Source organism: Neolamprologus brichardi, chromosome 16 (genome assembly GCF_056152115.1).
Source record: "Neolamprologus brichardi isolate AB-2024 chromosome 16, ASM5615211v1, whole genome shotgun sequence".
NCBI classification, from domain to species: Eukaryota; Metazoa; Chordata; class Actinopteri; order Cichliformes; family Cichlidae; genus Neolamprologus; species Neolamprologus brichardi.
This window is the reverse complement of record NC_142119.1, coordinates 21,188,392-21,208,918: the sequence shown is the minus strand read 5'-3', so window position 1 is coordinate 21,208,918 and position 20,527 is coordinate 21,188,392. Positions and strand designations below refer to the sequence as shown.

The 20,527-nt window shown below is 41.2% G+C and overlaps 3 protein-coding genes across 5 annotated transcripts in view; 2 read left to right on the top strand and 1 right to left on the bottom strand.

The window, feature by feature from the left end:
• Nucleotides 1–7,341, top strand: part of col4a2 (collagen, type IV, alpha 2) — a 62,167-nt gene extending 54,826 nt beyond the window's left edge. For both annotated transcript variants that reach the window (XM_006788324.3, XM_006788323.3), the window contains 14 exons: nt 539–602; nt 708–782; nt 884–991; nt 1,089–1,196; nt 1,280–1,351; nt 1,710–1,835; nt 1,928–2,044; nt 2,159–2,320; nt 3,638–3,736; nt 3,851–3,997; nt 4,083–4,199; nt 4,463–4,654; nt 5,143–5,429; nt 6,021–7,341. In XM_006788324.3, coding sequence (XP_006788387.2) covers nt 539–602; nt 708–782; nt 884–991; nt 1,089–1,196; nt 1,280–1,351; nt 1,710–1,835; nt 1,928–2,044; nt 2,159–2,320; nt 3,638–3,736; nt 3,851–3,997; nt 4,083–4,199; nt 4,463–4,654; nt 5,143–5,429; nt 6,021–6,275 — 1,929 coding nt within the window. In that variant the 3' untranslated portion in view covers nt 6,276–7,341. The remainder of the gene's footprint in view (nt 1–538; nt 603–707; nt 783–883; nt 992–1,088; nt 1,197–1,279; nt 1,352–1,709; nt 1,836–1,927; nt 2,045–2,158; nt 2,321–3,637; nt 3,737–3,850; nt 3,998–4,082; nt 4,200–4,462; nt 4,655–5,142; nt 5,430–6,020) is intronic.
• rab20 (RAB20, member RAS oncogene family) lies at nt 7,301–13,589 on the bottom strand. Its single transcript, XM_006788322.3, has 2 exons — nt 13,119–13,589; nt 7,301–8,531 (listed from the first exon to the last, which is right to left on the bottom strand). Exons 1-2 carry the CDS (start codon nt 13,306–13,308, stop codon nt 7,939–7,941), a joined length of 783 nt encoding a protein of 260 aa, XP_006788385.1. The 5' UTR covers nt 13,309–13,589; the 3' UTR covers nt 7,301–7,938.
• Nucleotides 13,590–15,324: 1,735 nt separating this feature from the next.
• Nucleotides 15,325–20,354, top strand: naxd (NAD(P)HX dehydratase). 2 transcript variants are annotated; one of them, XM_087829748.1, is made up of 13 exons: nt 15,325–15,494; nt 15,636–15,640; nt 16,017–16,641; nt 16,754–17,194; nt 17,387–17,537; nt 17,633–17,678; nt 17,775–17,863; nt 18,520–18,628; nt 18,853–18,903; nt 18,994–19,098; nt 19,202–19,322; nt 19,437–19,560; nt 19,886–20,354. In XM_087829748.1, exons 1-13 carry the CDS (start codon nt 15,407–15,409, stop codon nt 20,034–20,036), a joined length of 2,106 nt encoding a protein of 701 aa, XP_087685874.1. In that variant the 5' UTR covers nt 15,325–15,406; the 3' UTR covers nt 20,037–20,354. The 2 variants fall into 2 exon arrangements, with proteins under 2 accessions (XP_087685874.1, XP_006788383.1); XM_006788320.3 differs by lacking the exon at nt 15,325–15,494 and having other exon boundaries at nt 15,549–16,641.
• Nucleotides 20,355–20,527: the final 173 nt, after the last annotated feature.

Below are 20,527 nucleotides of genomic sequence, written 5' to 3'. Positions count from 1 at the left end.
TGGCTCTAAAAAAAGTATCCCCTTGCACTAGTGTACAGGTGCTGTAAAAGGCCCGTTCAGCTCATCATGCACTGTTTTCACCACGGCTAGTGCTAGCAGCATTTGCTAGCAGACAATGCACCTACCGTCAGTACTGCTGAAGCCAGTCCCTATGTGTTTTAGCTCTATGTAGCTAAAGAACACCCCCCACTCCCACCACATCAGTGCTAAACAGCAGACAGGTGCAGCTAGATTCTAGTAGGTGGATATAGTGGAGCAGTTAGCAGCTAAAAGCTAAAGTTCCTATAGAAGTAGTAATTCTTGAAAGAAAAATATTGTTTAAAAAGACAAAGCATATTGTTTAAAAATCTTTACAATTTCTTTCTCTATCTTCCCTTCCTGGATGGTTTGAAAACTTCTTTAAATCCTAAATTTATATTTTCAGCTTCGTCTGTAAAAATTCATTTTTTTTACCTGCATGTTCAGCATGTTTCTTTTCTCGCAGACATCATTCCTGTGTGTGCATATGTTTTTAATTGTCCACATATAACTTTTTTAGGGAATTAAAGGGAGTCCTGGTGCCTATGGCTCATCGGGTGAAACAGGAAGGAAGGGAGACAGAGGTACAACCAGGAACTTTAATTTCAGACATTCTGAGATTTAAACACTGATTATAGTGATCATGACGGAAATTTGTATGTGGTGTTAAATTGTAATAAATTTCACAGGTGAGAAAGGCCCTCGTATAGACCTTCCTGGAGTTCCTGGATTGAGAGGAGAGGATGGATTTCTAGGAGAGCCAGGTACAAACTGTAGCTCATCAAATTTCTTCTTTTCTTGTTTTGATTAGCAATTGTTAACAAGTGATGGTCTGAAATTAAATGATTTAATATCCCTCTTAAAGGACAGACAGGACTAACTGGAACAACTGGGGACAGAGGTATACCTGGCTTTGAAGGTATTAAAGGCATGAAGGGAGAGGGAGGCATTCTGGGATTACCAGGATTTCCAGGTAGAACACAAACTCACACTGACCACCTAATTGTACAGTTTTGAATGCTAGATATTATATATGCATGACACTGCATTTACATGTATATATTGCATAGGATCGGATGGGCAGAAGGGAACTTCTGGTAATCAAGGTCAAAAGGGCCTTCCAGGCTCTCCTGGGCAAGAGGGCCAACCAGGCATTTCTGGCTTCCGGGGTGTCAAAGGTCAGATAACTGTCCTGTTCTTTCTCTTCAAACTACATGCCTGTTATCTCCAATATTATTCTGTACTATGAAAATGTGTACAGGTCTTCCTGGCCCAAAAGGTCTTGATGGATTAGATGGATTGAAAGGGCAGAAGGGTTTCACTGGAACACCAGGTACTATTTTTCAAGAATTCATGGACATTTTTTCCCTGTGTGCAATGCTAAAACATATAGAATATAATACCTCTACTGGAATATACCACTAATATTTCAAAATAAAGGTCAACCACTTCTTCAGATACACAAAGGATAGTGGATAAAGAACATCCAAAATAGCAAAAAAATAGCATCACAAGCTGGGGGTTAGACTCTAAACATAATATCAAAATGTGTCTTTGTCTTTCATTGGTTGTGTATTCATAGACATTAAAGCAACAATTAAATCCAGCCTAAACAGAATGAAAGATATGTCTTGCTTTTTCTGTGTTGCAAAGACTTTAGTAACCCCACATTTCCTGGCTTTTTCCATTAGGTCCAAACATCACTGGACCTGCTGGGGAGACGGGAATTAAAGGACAGAAGGGAGACAGCGGTGACCCTAATAAGCAGCCAGGACCTCCAGGTGCACTGGGTTCGAAAGGCTTCCAGGGACCTCATGGTTAGTCTCTACCGTCATGCATTAATAAGACCCATTTGTAATACAATTCAACTTTCTTAAAGCTGACACAATCCCATGTTTCATCCATTCAGGTGATCAAGGACAACCTGGCCCACAAGGATTTCGTGGTCCCCCAGGATTAAATGGGACCCCAGACAGAAGGGGACCCCTTGGGGACTCTGGCTTTGCTGGGCCTAAAGGATACCAAGGTAAAAAAGATTCAGTTTTGTGAAAGGAAACCATTGTTATTTCACACCAGTATACTGGGATGCTTTGTCTTCAATTTATCTGTATTTATTAACCCGTATTGATGTATTTTCCAGGTTTCACTGGAAACAGAGGTTTTTCTGGTGTGGACGCTCCCCCAGGAGAGCAGGGTGTAACAGGAATAAATGGATTTCCTGGATTCCCAGGAAGCAGAGGAATTAAAGGAGATCAAGGTCCAGTTGGATACATAGGGTCAAATGGTATTTCTGGGAAGAAAGGTACGGATTAAATTAAAACATTTAACTGTGTTTAAATTAGTACTGCATGACTGTACATGGTCAAATAATAGCTAATGGAATTGCAACAGTATTATTTAATTTCTAGAGTCTGTCACAACAGTACAGTTTTGTATAAAAAAAACATTGTCACTGCACTCTTTGTGTCCTATGAAAAATTAAGCACACTGCAGTATTCGGTAGCTTGTACTTACTTGAAGTATTTTTTTTCTGTGCAACTATATCAGTCTCACACATTGCTGTGGATGACTTTTGGCCCCCTCTTCTTTACGTTGCTTCAGTTCATTCAGGTTTGCAGGTATTCATTAATGCAAAGCTCTCCATTTGTGTTGCCAACTTACCAACTTGATTCTTTTCTTCTTCTTTTTTTTTTTTAGTTATTCTGCTGTAGCTTTACTGGTTTGCTTGGGATATTGTCCTATTGCATGTCCCACTTTCAACCAAGTTTTAGCTGGTGGCCTCACATTGGACTCTAGAATACTTTGGTACACAGAGGAGTTCAGTGACTGAAAGGTAACAGGGTGTCATGGCTGCAAAACAAGCCAAAATCCTAACCCCTCCACCACTGTGATTAACAGTGGGTATGAGGAGTTTGTTGATATGCTGGGTTAGGTTTTCACCAAATGTGGTGCATTATGGCCAAACACTTCCACTTTGGGTTTAGCTGTCCAAAAGACATTGTTCCGGAAGTCTTGTGTGCATTCAGAGGTAAATTTGCAAACCTAAGTCATATGGTGATGTTCTTAGAGAAAATAATTTTTCTCTGGCAACCATTCCAAACAAGTCATACTAGTGCAGTCTTTTTCTAATTATTCTGCCATTAACTTTAACATTTAGCTAAATGAGGTCTGAGATGTAGTCTTGGTTTTTTGGAGTTTCTCTAAGCATTGCACAGTCTGAAACAGGATAAAGTTGCAGGGATGCCCACTCCTGGGAAGATTGTGTTAACTCACACTCAAAACCCCCATTCCAGCAAACTGCCTAAATGTCTGCTTTTTAGAGGTGGTCACACTCCCCGGTGATCAGTTAATCAAGTGCATTTGCTACTTACCCTCCTAATTCCTATGGAAGCAGTAATGGTGCTCACAGCACTCCTGTGAAAACTTTCTTTTTCACATGACTATCAGTTTTTTGGGACAGTAGACTTCTTACTAGTAATTTAGGTCAAAGAAAGAAATTGAATTACCTAAAAATCACACAAAGAAGCTTAAGTTACAAAAAGGTTGTGCCAAAGATGCCCCATACGGTCCTGCTAAGGCATATTATGATGATTAATTTCATCTGCTTTTTTTGTTACAGGAATAAAAGGAGAGCAAGGATTCATGGGATTACCTGGCAAGACTGGTGTAAAGGGAGAAAGAGGGCCAGTCGGTCCAAAAGGAAGCACTGGACTTCCAGGTTAATTATAGAGTCATAATATACTGACTGACCTCTAGGTATCATACCCTGTGTGGGTACATGTATGCTCGTTTTCTTTTTGTCTTCACTGTTATAATATGATCTGTTTTCCAGGTCTTCCTGGGCCTCCAGGAAACCAGGGTCCTCCTCCAGTTTCCATCAGAATTCCAGGAGAGAGGGGACTTCCTGGACCACAGGGTATCCGAGGACCCAAGGGGTATATAGGGGATCCAGGTGCACAAGGTCCTCCTGGAGATCAAGGTTAGTTATTGGAAAACCTTTGCTGTTGACCATTCCTAAAAAATTTTGGGCCCAATTAATACATATAGATATTGTTTCTGTACAGGGTTCGTGGGACCCATTGGACAAAAAGGAATGCCAGGGATCAGTGGTAGTCCGGGAATCCCTGGATTGCGCGGCGAAGGTGGACAAATTGGCCACCCTGGTCTACAGGGCATGGAAGGTGCGTCTAATACTTTGGTATTAGCTTAATAAAACCTGGATTAAAAGATTTAAAGTAGGTGTGAACTATAACATTGTGTGAGTGTTGATTTAGTAAAAAAAAATGTCAAATGTCTGTTTGGATTATCGTAATATCTTAGAGTAGATGGTTATCAGGTCTTGAGGCCATATATGGAATACTGAATGATTCAGGTTACTCAGTATGTGAATGCATCACCTCAGTAGGTTATAAGACCACCGAATGAACTCCTCATTCCTCATTAGGTCACCACGGTAACCCGGGAATTTCCGGTTTACCTGGCATGCCTGGCCGCAGTGTCAGTGTGGGTTACTTGCTGGTGAAACACAGTCAGTCCGATCAGATACCCATGTGTCCCGTGGGTATGGCTAAATTGTGGGATGGCTACAGCTTGCTGTACCTCGAGGGCCAGGAAAAGGCCCACAACCAGGACCTTGGTAAGTCATCCTAAGTGTGAAAATTACTCTACATGTGTTTATGTGTGTTAAAGTTTTACTTGCTTCTTCATGCTGAATGTTGTTCTTTACAACTGCGGCTACATGTTTGTGGTCACTGTCATGCAGAAGCAATGTTTCACTATTTGTAACTTCCTGATGGTGTTGCATGATAGAAATGAACCTCTTGATTATTTTAAGGCTGCTTTTAAAATGTTGACCGACAGATTCTGTCAGATTACTTTAAATCTGCTAAATAAAACTATTTAAAGTGTACCACACAGACAAAACCTTTCAAAGAAGAAAAAAATACTATCTTCTTATTATACATGACAAGTTCGTAAATTTATATATTTATATAATATGTAATAGCTTTATTTTCTTTTTCACTTGTGTGATATTTAGGGATTTAATTTCTTTACATTTTGCTTCAAAGGAGCCAGAAATTCCTGTAATTTTAATAAAGTGTTTGTATTTTCTGTTTTTTCAAGGTTTGGCAGGCTCCTGCCTCTCAAAGTTCAGCACCATGCCCTTCCTCTACTGCAATCCAGGAGACATTTGTTACTATGCCAGCAGAAATGACAAATCCTACTGGCTGTCAACAACTGCCCCGCTACCTATGATGCCTGTAGAGCAGGGCGACATAAAACCATACATAAGCCGCTGCTCAGTGTGTGAAGCTCCATCAGTTGCAATAGCAGTGCACAGTCAGGACATCACCATCCCACAGTGTCCTGCAGGCTGGCGCAGCTTGTGGATTGGCTACTCCTTCCTCATGGTGAGTTTCAGGTTCAGGTTCCAGAAGTCTGATTTACAGTGTGTGTGTGGGATAATGTCCAGACAGCGAAGTTGCATAGTTGTAGAGTAGCATGTGGCTTTCTGAACCATAAATCCAATTCCTAAACCATCTTGCGACCAACATGCATTTTTTCCTAACAGCCAGCAGGGGACGACTCCTCTGGTTGCAAAAAGAAGTCAAATTGTGCAGAAAAGTGTGAACTTGGACCTTAGTAAATATTTCTCTGTTACATTCATGGTCTGAATTTCTAGTTTTAAGTCTTATTAAAAGCAGCAGGATGTTTATTTTCTGAATTATGGCCCCATTCTTCACATATGACAAGAAATCAGGGTTTCCAATATATGTTTAAATTCTATAATTAAAAGTCAGAATATGTAGGAAATATTTTTAACAGAACTGATTGATGTATTGGTGCATATGTACATCTTGTCCTACTTCTACATCAGCCCTGGCCTGGTTGACTTTATTTTAATATTATTGGATTTGCTGACAGAGAAAACACATTTTCAGATGTTCAACTCGACTTCTCACCTGCCTGATTAAAATTTCCTTTCACCTTTGTCCTTGCAGCACACCGCAGCAGGAAACGAAGGCGGAGGTCAGTCCTTGTCGTCGCCCGGTTCGTGCCTGGAGGACTTCCGCACAACACCATTCATCGAGTGCAACGGGGCCAAAGGCACTTGCCACTACTTTGCTAACAAGCAGAGCTTCTGGCTGACCTCCGTAGATCAGCAGTTCCACTCTGAGCCGTCATCAGAGACGCTAAAAGCAGGCCAGCTCCTGTCACGCATCAGCCGTTGCCAGGTCTGCATGAAGAACTTGTGAAAGACTCAACAGCGGACTTCACATTGACAGCGGTCTAATACTAAAACCAATCAGATAACAGGGGATCCAGAAAATGTAGATCACTGTCAATGGGGAAACTGTTTCCCTGAGCCGCAGAGCTCAGATATGCAATGACTGATGATTGAGATGCCTCGAGCTTTGAGTTACACTGTAGATAAATAAGGAGAGGCGGTGAGAACGGCAGTATTGTGGAGAAACATCATCTTTGTGTTAAATGTAGTTTGGTGCTTAATTTTTTAACTTATTACCTCAGTTACTATGACACATTGTTAACTATCAGAGACCATACACTACAGCTGAACCAAAGATGCACATATGTATGCAATGCTTAGTTTAACTACATGCTCTTATTGTTTAGGATTTAAAGCCCGACAAAGACACTAACACTGCTTTTCAGCCACATGAAGGTGAGAAGGGTTTCTCGTGAACACGTGTTTGTAGATGCTTTTGAAAGGGTTATCCTGCTTCTTTTCAGTTACTCTTACAAAGCTGAGTTTTATACAATTACCATGCACTGTTAGCTTGTTTTATGCTTTTGTCAACTTCTGCAGAGCCACGTAACTTTTCCTGACGCGTTCGTACAATGCACTGATACCGTTTTTACTATCTGAATGAACTTGACCCCATCCCTGCAAGTTTTTTAAATGTATATCCAATCTAATACTACTTACGTCATTTTCCTTTACACTTTTAGCCTCTGGATTACGCCATCAGGACAGAATGTAAACACAGAGGTCTGACCATAGCCGATCCTTGCTCCTGTCACTGACCCTTTGTTAGATAGGAGCGTTTCAAAGAATTTAGAAAAGATTCTATTTCATCTACATGCACTTCTTAAGAAATAGATTATTAGACCAGAAAAATACTGACAACATCTGATATAATTGTAATATAATTATAGTGTTTTTATAACATGATTATTTCATCGGATCGGAAAGATTAAATGTTGTTTGTTACACGTGTGTGTCATTGTCCTTCTGAATCTCACAAAGCAGACTGCAAAGTGCAAAATAAAAAATCTTTATTACGACAGAATGCTTAAAAATTTGAACAGCTGTAATTTTATTTATTTTTTTTTTTTAAATACACTCATCGAAAAGTTCCAAAAAGTGCAGATAAAATATAAAGATCAGTATCAACACTAGTGACAGAACTTTAAAGTCTGATTAATAAAACCTTAAAATTCATCATAAACAGTGCAACGTGCAGCCTAACTAATTAGTGCTGTTACATGTGCGTGAAATTCCGGTGGCGAAACGCTGACAAACGGCAGTGACGTCTGTCCTCAGGAGCACGTTTGGGCTATTAGTGCAGTTCGAGTCATTAGAGTGGAAAGTTTCAGAAACAAAGAGTGATAATGTGCCATGCATTTTATGTCCCTTCCTTACAAAGAAATATGGGAAAAATCTCATTGGACACTATGATCTTAACAGCATCAGAAGTGTAGATTTGTGTTTTACTAAGAGGTCATTAACACGGTTTGGTCTCAGTTAAGGCAAGAGGGGAAAAAAAAGAAAAAAAGAAAGGAAAAGTACCATCACAGTATGCATTTATAGTCGTCAGACTATCCTGGTGATTGCCTTTGGTTAAAAATGAGTCTACAGGTGGCCTCCGCCTCCTCTTCCTCACCTCTCTTTGGCCCCTAACAGCAGCCAGATCTTCCCTTCTTGCTGCCGACCATCCTGCATTCCTCTAGATCCACAGTAGGAGATTCCTGATTCTCTTGCCTCTTCCTTAGAATGGAAGGCAGCACCAGATCAAACAGCGTCTCAAACAGGGTGTCCACGTTATAGCCGGTCTTGGCACTCGTCTCAAAGCACATCTTCTCTGCTGGCAAGCTGCTCTTTTCCTCCAGGCCCTTATAGCGCAGTATTCTCCCATAAAGAGCCACTGCATCCTCCTTGATCACCTGCTTGCGAAGCATCACGCCAGGTAGGGATGTAGGGGAGGCCGGCGGCGTGGGACAACCAGACAGCACCTCGCACTCCTGGTTGCACTCAGTTTGGTCCTTGACCAGGCCATCTGAGTCCTGGCATAGCTGGGCTTTGGAGTCTGTGAGATCCGCCTTGTTTCCCACTAAGGCGTAGATGCAGTCATGGTTAGCGGTGTCAGTCAGGGACAGGAAGCGCTCCTCCAGCTCAGCTAGGCTCTGCCAGTTGGTGACCTCGTAAGTGAGGATGACTGCGGCTGCACCTCGACAGTACATGGATCCCAGACCGTGGAACTGTTCCCGGCCTGAGGAGACAAAGGAAGGTCAAAAGAGTGAGTACAGACTCACCTCGAGCACTCATTTTTTTAAAAAAAGGAAAAAAGATTTTCTGTACGAGCAACGGAAAGACATTGTGTGACAGTCAGCAGTTTGAAAACAGAAACAATCTTTGTTATTGAAATATGCAGAATGCTTGAAAGGGCGCATTGTGTGAATCCAGTGCACTGTGGGAACGTTCTGGTAACGCACTCAGCTGTCACTGAGAAACACCTCACAAAATCTAATAAGTCTAAAAAAATCCTACTTTTATTTGAAGTTGTTTTTTTAATTAACCTCTACAGACTTTAACAAAAACCTTCCCCACCAGGGGGAACTGTTTTACAAGTGAGTGCACTGAGATATTTTGGGATGTTTGTTGTTGTTGCAGCTTTTCATATTTCTTTCTAGCCTAACCCACAATTCAAGGGCAGGAGGTCGACTAATTGTTGTGGTTTTCTTCATATTATTGTTGAGTCTTTACCTTAGGATATAATGAAACTTGAGGCGACTGTTGGGATTTGGCGCTATATAAATAAAACTGAATTTAACTTCATTACTAGAGACTAGTAAGATGTACGTAACTAGATGTTTAAACATCGACGAACTTGCATAATTAATATTTGATTGAACATATTATTCTTATTTTATTATGGCAGAATGGCAGTTAGTGGTTCAAGGATAACTGCAGCCCCCTCTCTCTCCCTCTGATAGTTGTAAACAAGTGAGGGGGGGGGGGGGGGGGGGGGGGGGAGTAAACAGATGACACCCGAGCTAAACAGTGTGGTTCTGCAGTACTTCGACATTAAAAATATGTTTGTATAAAATGGAATATGACAAAGCAACCAAAGCCAGGCTGCGTCGTAAGTTCAATGTTTGACAAAGGTATTAATCCCAAACTGTGTGTGTGTGTGTGTGTGTGGTTTTACAGGGATTTTTCCATTCACAAACAGTCGTTTTATATTAGAATGCCAATCAGTCAACTGACAGGAGTGGGTGGATTTAAACTGTCTGGAATGTGATGCTGCTGAAGGCAAATGATGCACTTCAACAGCACCACAATCTACTGCCTTAAAAGTTACCATCAAGAACAGTAAGTGCCCCTATCAAACCCATTCGTCCATCTTTTCTGCTTATCCAGTTCAGGGTCACAGTGAGGCCTGAGCCCATCCCAGCTATCACAGGCAAGAGCGCAGGGTAGATCCTGGACAAGTCGCATGTCGACCGCAGGGCTAACAAACCGCCCACGCAGACACAGTGAGAACACGCAGACCTCCTTGCTGTTGCTTTGAGGTGAAAGTGTTAACCACCGTGCTTTGCAGCCTTTGTCAATCCATTTCAGGAAATAACTGAACATTCTAACCCTCACAAAGACAGATTTAAAGCAAAGCTGTTTTGTTAGTGACCTGGAAACCAAAACCTGGAAACAGTATTTATGCATCTGCTGTGTTTTTTATCAAGTGATTTATTAGTTTGTTTTCCCCAGCCATCATTTAAAGATACTGATGACAGACTCATATATGAAAAAGAAAAGCAGCAAACGGTACTTTTTCTTCACTTCCCTTCTCATTGACAAATAAAGAATTTTCTTTTTTATGCCGTCAGCTCAAATGGCAGGAATGTACAACAACTTACTCAGCTCCCCTGCTACTCTGGGAAAATACTGCTACATGTAACTTTGGAAAAGACAGGTTAAAGCACAGGGACTCAATTCCTCCTGTCATAACTTCATCATGTGACTTTTAAGAGGAAGAGGCCCGACAGCATGAAGGCCCGCACAACAGAATGTAACTGAAAAGACTCTAATAAAGAAGCAGCCAGCTTAGAGTTTCACAGATTAACAAAAATAAGGACAACAGCTATCTTCCACACTATCACAGCTTTGTGGTGTGTACCGAAATATCTGCAACAACTGAAACGACTCAGCGCTAACTGCACTCCACAGGGACTTGACACAGAGGTCGTGGAGTTGGGGAACACAGCCAGGAAATGGCTCACTGGTGACATGGCCAGACTTTCCTTATCTCGATGGTTCACCAGCTCCATTTCTGTGAAGTACATATTTGCCTAAGAAGGTTTGCCCTAATTCTTGTTTACACAACACTTGAATACAGTCAGCGCCGAGCTTATTCATCAGCAGTTACTGGATTGTTCCTGTCACGACCAACAGAAAAGGCCAAATGAGTTTATCTGAATACACTGTGACACAATATTCAATATCACAGAGAAAAGACAAGCTAGCTCTGCCTATGAGAAACCCTCTATAATGAAGGGCGTTATTTACTTGCTGCATTAATAAAAGACAAATAACTGAAGAACTGACCTATATTTCACTTACTATCGCACAGACAGAAATATAATGACTGACCTACATTTAACTCAGTCAGTAATCATTTTAGTTTAGTCAGCAGGAAAACTGTTGGAGTTGTACTAATAATACTTTCATTTTCAGGTTACAGAGTCACAATAAAAACTTACCTTTTGATTTCAAATCAAAACTTCAGTGGCTGTTTGTCAAATAAGTGAACGATTTCAGACACATAACGTGTAAAACAGGGGTGCCAAACATAAGGCTCAAGGTCCAGAATCAACATGCAAAACACTCCAATGTGGCCTATTGAACGGCTTTTGAAATTTTGAAGGATGACATAAATTGTAGACTTTAGAATTCTTTTTACAGCTTTTCCTATTGTAAAGAAAAGACGTTCCCATGACGATTCATACTACACCAATGTAAGTAAGTAATAGATAAACAATGAAATAATAGAAAGCTATACGGTTTTTTTCCCCTCAATATTTACTATACTAACTTCAGATTTTTATGTTGCGTTAAAAAAATAAATTCTCAATTAACAAAATATTTTCTAATTTTCTAATTACAGTGTCCATTAGTCTGCACACTGAGCTAATGGAACTTTTTCTATAATTTCACACATTTATTCCTTATAATTTAAGCCCAAAGCAGCATTTTTTTTTAATCAAACAGAAAAACTGAATTGTTTTTTCCCAAAAGAAAAAAAAAAAAATCACAGTTCTTGTTCTTATGTTAAAATAGCTCAGTGATTAAATGTAAACTTAAACTTCTTTACACTGACAGAAAAGGGAGTTTCACTGGTCTTGCCTGCCCAGCTAAAATCAATGTAAAATAAGTTTCATATATAAAATGTAAAGTTTAATTTTCTGGTAAAAAATTACAATTTAAAAAAAAAAAAAAAAAAAATACCCTCAGCACTGGAGCCCAAAGCACAATTGAACACACACAGTCTAGTTTTAAGGGCTCCAAATTTATTTACACTTTTCCACCAAATCAGAAAAGCAGTGGTTGTAATTTCTGAAGCCTCGTACAAATACTTGTGACCATTTCTGCAGAAGTACTCAGATGATATTTCTCTATCGGGTCACACTCGTACAAATTGAGCAACACAAGTCAAGACAAAACATGCTTCTTTCCTTGTTCAGCACAAAAGATGTGAACATGGGAACTGATTTAAGAAATGGAGCATTTTCGGTAAATTAGGACAAAGGCCAGCATGTAAAAACATGTGGGGTTTGTCCAGGGGGTGTTTGTCTGCATAGTGGGTGATTTTCTGGCAGCACCTTTGAGTTTTAAAGAGAGAAGTTTTTTTTTTGTGGGGGAGTTTGTGTGTGTTACTTTAATCAGTTACATTCATTATTAATACACTTTTGATTCTTCATGACTAAAATATCTGCCATTACCTGTGATGATAAGAAACTAAAACTGATATTTTCTTGCTCTTTGAAAGGCCACTTATCAAAAAAAAAAAGAAAAAGGAAAAACTGGTTTGTTTTCCAGAATAGCTGACTGACAGATCTTTATGTCACAATTACCGTTAATATTGCATAATACCCAGAACAGATGTCCGTGTTTCTGATGTTGGTGGGACAATATATACGAAAGTTACTTCTTCAGGATTCCTCGTGGTTGAGATTCTCAAATACATGAATAAATGAGAAATGAATCCCTACTTTTAGTTTTTTTTCCCCGAGGCATTTTTCTCCCTTGAGCCCAACTAACTGCAAAGATATCCTGGTGTCGCTTTTAATACATCATGCTTACAGCGCAGTATTGTGATAACATCATCATAGTGAGTAACGCATCATGATTGTACTGTAACATGAAATACTCTTTATCTTGTTTTTTTAATGGTAGAAATCTTTTTAATATGTCACTTAAAAGTCGTATTTTCTTTAAATATTAAAGTAGTCCCTTGAAGGGGAAGTGAAACTGACTTTTTTCCATGCAGACCAAATGAAAACTCCACTTATTTCCTATCTACCCACAGATCAATAAATACCATGTTTATTTTTGAGGAACTCGGTCAGCTTTTACGATAAGATCGACTCAAGAAATATTTTTAAAAAGTGACTAAAGCGAATAAAAGTCAGACTAAAAGCTTAGGCCGTCTGAAAACACAGAGAAGTCACATGGCAGTGATTATCTCAGATGAACGGATAATTCCTTATCAGGCAAACAAAGGCACTGAACCACGGGAAGGAGGACGATAAGAGTCTAGAGTAAACATTGGGGAAAGAGGGTAGAGTAAAGGATGGATTACCGGCTGTGTCCCATATTGAGATATTGTAAGGACCCCATTGTTTGAGGAAAAACGCCCCTCCGACGGTGCTGACGGTCTCTTTGAACTTCCTCTCCATGTACCTGTGGAGCAGCGACGTCTTCCCCACGTTCATGTCTCCCAGGAGAACAATCTTGACGTCGGGCCTCTTCATCTTCGACACCTCAGGCATGACGCTGGCTTGTTCGGGTCCCGCTATTTTATTTCTCTGCTGCTCGGAGCGAAGACGCGCTCTAACTCGTGAAAAACACCGCAGGCTGGTCGTGAATTCCTCTGACAAACGCCATTTTCTGAACGAAAGTTCACTTCTGATAACGTGTCTATCCGGTGTTAGCTCATTCTCAAATCTGCTGTCCAAGTCCGAACTTCAAAAAGTCACTGAGGTAAAACAGGAAGTAGATGACGAGCCGCAGACCCACGAGGTGAATTTGCTCTGAGCCGTGTCTTCCAGGTGGAGGAGGACGTGGGCGGCCTCTAGTGGACAATGGTAACAAAAGAAAAAAACGACTATTTTCAAGTTTTCAAGTTCAGTTATTATTATTATTATTATTATTATTAATAATAATAATAATAATAATAATAATAATAATAATAATAATAAACATAATAATAATAAACATAACTGTGCCTAAGTCAAATAAGTTTAAGTTTATAGGCTGTATATGCTGCTGGGAAATAATCATAAATAAAAATTACTTTTATTAACAAAGATTGAGGGCAGCCTTTTGAGTTGGACAATTTTCCACACAATGACGAAAAAAAGGGACAGAGTTACATTGAAAATACAAAGACCCCTGTCTGATTTTCTTCTTCTTCTTTCATTAAAATGCACTGACAGCAAATATTACATAATATACCTCTCCTCAAAGCATTCCTTATGGTTATATTTATGCCTTTAGTGTGGTGTTAGTAGTGGTCTCCAAGGCTTAAGTGTGATTTGAGTGGTCAAGGCTAAAGTTGTTTTATGCCTACCAGACAAAACCCAGGGCGAAAAGTAAAACTGTCTATAATTCCGATTTGTAATTAGTCGGTGGGCGGGTATTAGTTTTTAAACTAAGCATAACACACATTCTTCTGGGATTTTACGCTCTCTTAGTGGTATACGTGTCGCTTAATTGTGTTTTTCTGTTAGTTTGGAGGATTAAAAAATATATATTTTTGTTGTCAGGCTGAGACAAATGGCTAAAAAATGCCAATGTGGTCTTTAAAATCTGGACCAAAAACATGATGATGATTATAATTATTAGCTGAGAAATAAATATTCATTCACTTTATGCCAATGGCCTGCCTAAAATGTAGACTGATATTTGTAAGAAAGTAAAAAATATTCAACAATCATGTTTCTGCTTCGATTGAAACATGTGATCTATTCACAATAAATATAACAATAACCAGAAGAAAGTTAGATAAACAGTTACAGTTACAAAATATTTTAATTTATGCATTAAATCTATGAATTCAATTGTAGTTTTAAGGGTGATATTATATTTGTTTAGAAATGAAGACTTGATCAATAAAAATAGGCTACACTTTCTACGTAAAATAAATTTTTTGACATGCTTCTAAAATTAGGTTTTTTATGCTACAGAAATATGTGTGTATGGAATCTCGTGCCTGACAGTTCACGTGTGTTCGCCTGTCACCACCTCTACACTTTCATAGTGCATAGTAGGACTGACCTCCTGAAGAGTTCTTTATGGCAGAGGGGTTGAATAATGAGTATTAAAAAATACAAAACTTCTAAAAACAGAGGCTAAAGAGGTTATACTTGCAATATGGCTGAAAAAAAACCTTAAAATCAGCACAAATAGATGAAAACTGCAAATAAACTTGAAAACATCTGCACCTTATTACTCTTCTGTGTCTATTTTGATGTGTGCTTCATTTTATTATGGAGGAGGGCTTGTTGTCTCAGAATCCGGCCCTGCTGACCACCTCTCTACTGTGATTTAATATCCCAAGCATCTAGTGGTCACTGAAAGCAGCGCATGCTTAAAACTGCTTCCGGTTTGATGGCTCGTCGACAGCAGATTTCACCCTTAGCCCATTTGGATGTAGGAGTGTCCGAGCAGCCTTTAAAGGCATCACACGCTTCCTGTAGTACTGCACTGGGTATTAGGGCGCCTCATGATCAGGCTAACTTGCGTTCACTTGCCGGCGTTGAAGCGCAGCTCCAGTTTAGGTAAGGACAGCTGAGTGCCACAGAGGGCTCTGCAGCCCGTGATAAAGCTCCGAGAGTGGGTGACTGCAGTCAGACAAGCAATGAGAGCATGCCTCAACAGATTCAGGCGCTCGCTTTTTGCTCGATCCCAGTTGCACTGTCGCTTATCGCCGCCTTGGCCTGTTTAAACGAGAAAGGTAAAAGATACTGACGTTATCTCAAAGTTTTACTTCATTAAAACCTAACTTTAGACTGTAACGTTAGGTGAGCCGTTAGAGTCGTCCAGTGCTCTCCATGTTGGCCGAGCAGCTGACAGTTTGGCTCGTTGTTGAGGTGAGCTGAGGTGGGTCTCTAGGACCCCGCAGAAATGCGTTCGCGGGGCGGGGGACCAGGCGGAGAAAGGTGAAGTTAACCTCAAAGGACTGATCAGAGGTCAGTTTGGACATTTACTCGATGTAGTGTTGCCGCTTGAAAACGGCTCTTGTAGCCGATCTCCTGTCGGTTTATCCCAGAGCTACGCATTTTGACAACGACACGAATGAGATAAACACAGAAGGCTAGGCTTTTAGCTAGCTTACAAATAGTTTGACCTGCACACGTTGTGATGATCTTCAAGTTTAAGACCAAAATTATTACCCCGGCTGGTCCTTCTGAGCTAGCGAAATGGCCGTTTGTCGTTGTTTGGGCTGACGGTGGTCCGCGGCATTGATGCGGCTGAGCGCAGAGACCCAGAGCAAACGGCCGTCATAATCCGCAGTGTCAACCTCTCCAATCAACTTATTCCCCGGGGGTGGAGGTTACGCCGAGAGCCGGCCTGTTTTGGATCAGCTATGCAAGCGAACACAACGCGGGGCTTCCTGTGGTCGGACGTGGAGACGAGGACGCTGCTGAACATCTGGGGAGAGCAGGACATCCAGGCGGCGCTGGATGGAAACTTCCGAAACAGCTTCGTGTACCGCGACGTCTCCCGGAGGCTGGGAGCCATGGGGTTTGAAAGGACGCCCGAGCAGTGTAGGGTGCGGATCAAGAGCCTCAAGAGGCAGTACTTGTTGGCGAAGGAGGGCAATCTGCGGAATAATGGGCAGTATCACAAGATCTGCAAGTTTTATGACACCATGGAGAGGATTTTGAGTAACCGGCCGAGTCTGGACGCCCAGGAGTTTATAGACAGCGGTGCGGGAGGAGAGGAGGCCGTCGATGGCCCGGAGGAGGATGGAGAAGATGCTCAGGATGCTTACTCTGAGAGCACAGGGGAGTGTCCTTATCCCGCTGAGACTGAAGTCAAGTTGGAATACCCAACTGTTCCCATCCCCATTCCTGTTAAAGTGACAGTGGGGAATAATGGTGAGTCCAACCTTATCCACTATCACTTTTTTGTGGCTTTATCATGTTTCAGTGCCTCGAGTGTGACTCGAGTATGTGTGCTAACATAATGTCACACCCTTCTCCACTTCAGGGACTTGTGCGAAGCCGCCTAACAGCAGCCAGTCAGCCAGCTGTTTGTCAGCCAGAGCGGCCAAACGGCCCAGGAAGCGACGCGCCAATTTCCCCATGGAGAAGCTGATGGAGCAGTTCCTGGAGCAGAGCGCCCAAGCCGAGGACAACTTCTACCGGATGGAGGAGCAGCGCTTGCAAGCAGAAGACCGGCGCCGGGAAGCTGAGCATGCCCGGGAACTGCAGATGCTTCAGATGCTTGGCCAGATGTTCGCCAGCATCTCCTCCTCCGGCTCAGCATCCGCTCCGTCCAAGACGGCGAATCCTGGCCGCGCTCCAGTCATTTCCAGTACCTCCCCGTCGCATACACGTGGCCACTCCGGTCATCCCAAACGCCCTTCGCCCCAGACAGACTCTCTCGCACAGCAGAATCCATTTCTGAGCGCAGACCCTCAGGCGTTAGGTATTTAGTTCTGGTGCTACGCGTGAAGCCTTGATGTGGAGAGAAACCTGAAGGCAGATTAGCTGTAATGTGAAAGATCACACTCAGTTATTATTCTTATTTTGGATCGTATTAGTGTGTTTTTTGTTGTCGACCACAGTGGTTTGAAACTAGCTCATACACTGAACGCTCTCACTTTGTTTATCTCCTCAGTTTTTGAGCGCTTCTACGGTTTGGGCTCCACGTCGCACAGAGGTATGGAGGATGACATCCTGCCACTGGTAAAGAACATAGTCCCTCCGCTGACATCCAAAAAACACAAGGGACAAGATGGACGTATTGGGATCATTGGAGGATGTCAAGAGTATGTTGCATAAAAGATTCCTGCATGATTTAAAAGAAAAAAACAAATTCAGTGGAACATTTGCCCTAATTTCTCTTCATCTCTAATCTCTAAAGCTACACTGGAGCTCCTTACTTTGCTGCAATCTCTGCTTTAAAAGTGGTAGGCAGTAAAGCTTGACTATCAATTTTGTCCATTCATTTTTTTTTTTAAATTCCTAATTGTATATTGTATGTACATTTTTTTTCTCATCTCCAGGGGGCTGACTTGTCTCATGTGTTCTGCACCAAAGATGCTGCAGTTGTAATCAAATCATACAGCCCTGAGCTTATAGTCCATCCAGTTCTGTAAGTACAGAGCCAATAATAATCTTTCTGTAGTATTTGAAGTAGCTGGTAGCAGTTGGATCATTGAGAGTGCAATGGTGTGTATTTATTAGCATTATGCACTGGTATTTGGATGCATTCACAAATGTTACAAGGTGTGTTATTGCAAGCAAAAAATCAAAGTTTACCCAGTGCTATAATTAACACGATGCTTTCTCACAATGATTCTGTAATCACTGTCCTAAATATTTAAATTTCTGACATTTGTCAGATCATGAACAGGTAGTGTCATAATTCTGGGTATTCTGTCAGTGTGACAGTACAAACCTTCACAGCTCACGCTTACTTGTCGTGGCTGGAGCGGCTTGGGAACCTTACAGTAACATTTATGACTGTGTTTCAGTTTGGTGAGCCTGTGCCAGTGTGCTCTTAGAAAGCCATTATTAGCTTGTTATAGCAAAAAAATGTTAAAAGGCTCATTTCTCTACAAGAGGTACTTACAGAAAACATTAACATCGACTGCTTTCTATTTGCGTTTGCTCACTTCAGAGACCCGTTACAGTGTTGTCAGTCTTCACTTTGTGTGTGCGTGTTTGCCTTGCAAACTAATTGAAAATTTGGGATTAATTGTGCATTCCAGCATGTCTGACAATCTGTGTGTATGTGTGTGAATGAAGGGACAGTCCTAACGCGGTGGAAGAAATAGAAAAATGGCTTCCGAGACTACACGGACTTGTGGTGGGACCAGGCTTAGGAAGAGAAGACTTATTATTGAAAACAGCAAAGGCACGTGGAGCATATTCATTCTTCTTTGCGCTTAACACAGTCTCAGCTACTCTGCTAGATACTTCTGCATAAGCATGGCGGACTAGTCTTATTGCTAACACTTGTTATATAGCACAAGTGTTACTGGTGGCTGATAAATTACTTCTTCTTTTTTCCCCCACCCCAACGGAAGGCTTATTAAAGACAGACCCTGTGCTCTCTCTCTCTCTCTCTCTCTATTTCAGGAGGTCATTGAGAAGTCGAAAGCAAGAGATATCCCCATAGTCATTGACGCAGTAAGTCTTGATAAAATAAAGTCCCAGCTGTGGAGCAGAAGGTGTTTCATTTGCTAAGTCATACATAGTGTGTGTGATCATTCTTAACAGGATGGATTATGGCTGGTTACACAGCAACCATCTGTTATCCAAGGGTACCAGAAGGGCATCCTTACGCCTAACTTCATGGAATTCACTCGATTGTATGAGGCATTGGTAAGTTTCTTGGCACAATTCAGTCCCACTCACTAGTTGACAGCAAATAACGTGCGATCCTCTATGCTGATGTGTGTCTTTTTGCCTCGTTTGTGTGCATTAGCACCATGAGCCCATGGACAGCAGTGATTATCAGCGGAGCGTTATGCAGCTCAGTGTAGCTATGGGCAACCTCACCTTGGTGCTGAAGGGGGAGCAGGATTTCATCACAGATGGCAGCAAAGGTTGGCATCAAACAGAACGTGCTTTAATTTCTTCCAGCTGATCGTTCAGTTTGTTTATTCTCAGATGGTTTGGAGATCTTTTTGTGACGCTGTGTTGTGTTCTGCTGTTTGTAGTGTACTCATGCAACTTGGAAGGCAGCGGGAGACGATGCGGTGGACAGGGGGATCTCCTTTCTGGATCTATGGGAGTGCTGGCACACTGGGCCCATGCTGCTTCCACAGCAGGAATGATCAGAAGGTGAAGGCATGATTTTTGCTTTTTGTGCTATGTTTGAATGAATATATAGGCCAAGCTTTTCAGGGCTCAATGGATAAAAAAAATATTTTTTTAAAATATATTTACACACATTACCTACAGAGTGCACTTATTTACATGCTGAGAGTGTATAAAAAATATCACCAAATGTTCTGACCACTTCTCACTAAAGATGATTTTTTTTTTTGGCTTTTCCTATGTAATGAATGCATAAAGTGTGATGTTGCACAGAGAAATGTACGTGATCACTTTATTTGGATGTATATCCCCTTTTTTTCCCTTCTTCTTTCCCTTTGCTCCCCTATAGTATGAATCCCTCAGTGGTTGCTGCATTTGGTGCTTGTTCGCTCACCAGGCAGTGCAACAGTCAAGCATTCCAGCGGCATGGCAGGTCCACCACCACGTCAGACATGATCCAGGAGATCAGCTCAGCCTTCAAAAAGCTGTTCGAAAGCTAAAAACAGTCAGCGATGCAAACAGTTGTAAAAAGAGAATTAATTTTACGCTCCTAACGTAGCCTTTTCGGGATTGAAAGAAATGTTCTTCTTTAGCTGAATTTTAATGACTGATTTGAACCCGGAATCGAAATCTGGTGCAAAATATACACACTGACGTGTTGTTTGTGTTATGTTTAATGGAAAAGTAACAAAAAGAAAACCACTTGTTGAATAATGAATGCCTTCACCAAGCCCACCAAAGAGACTAAGGTATTAGGAGGAATGGGCTCACACTAAACCAGAAACCTGTATATGTTTTGAAATAAATTATAAATGTGATTTTGTTTGTTTGTTTCGACAAAGTTCTTAAAAGCGATCATGGAAGTATTACTGGGTGAGTGACTGCAGAAAACGTGACTTTTATAGAGTCAGTGGGGAATATTAACTTGTAAAGTCCATGAAAACTGATACATGCTGGACAACAAAGATTGTTTTGGTTGGTTGCAGCATCG

Coding starts and splice junctions, on each gene's coding strand:
- rab20 (XM_006788322.3), bottom strand. CDS start 13,308: ATGCCTGAGGTGTCGAAGATGAAGAGGCCCGACGTCAAGATTGTTCTC. Junction 8,532..13,118: donor CTCAATATGGGACACAGCCG/GTAATCCATCCT, acceptor TTGTCTCCTCAG/GCCGGGAACAGTTCCACGGT.
- naxd (XM_087829748.1), top strand. CDS start 15,407: ATGCCTCAACAGATTCAGGCGCTCGCTTTTTGCTCGATCCCAGTTGCA. Junction 17,195..17,386: donor CGCAGACCCTCAGGCGTTAG/GTATTTAGTTCT, acceptor TTATCTCCTCAG/TTTTTGAGCGCTTCTACGGT. Junction 17,538..17,632: donor ATCATTGGAGGATGTCAAGA/GTATGTTGCATA, acceptor TAATCTCTAAAG/CTACACTGGAGCTCCTTACT.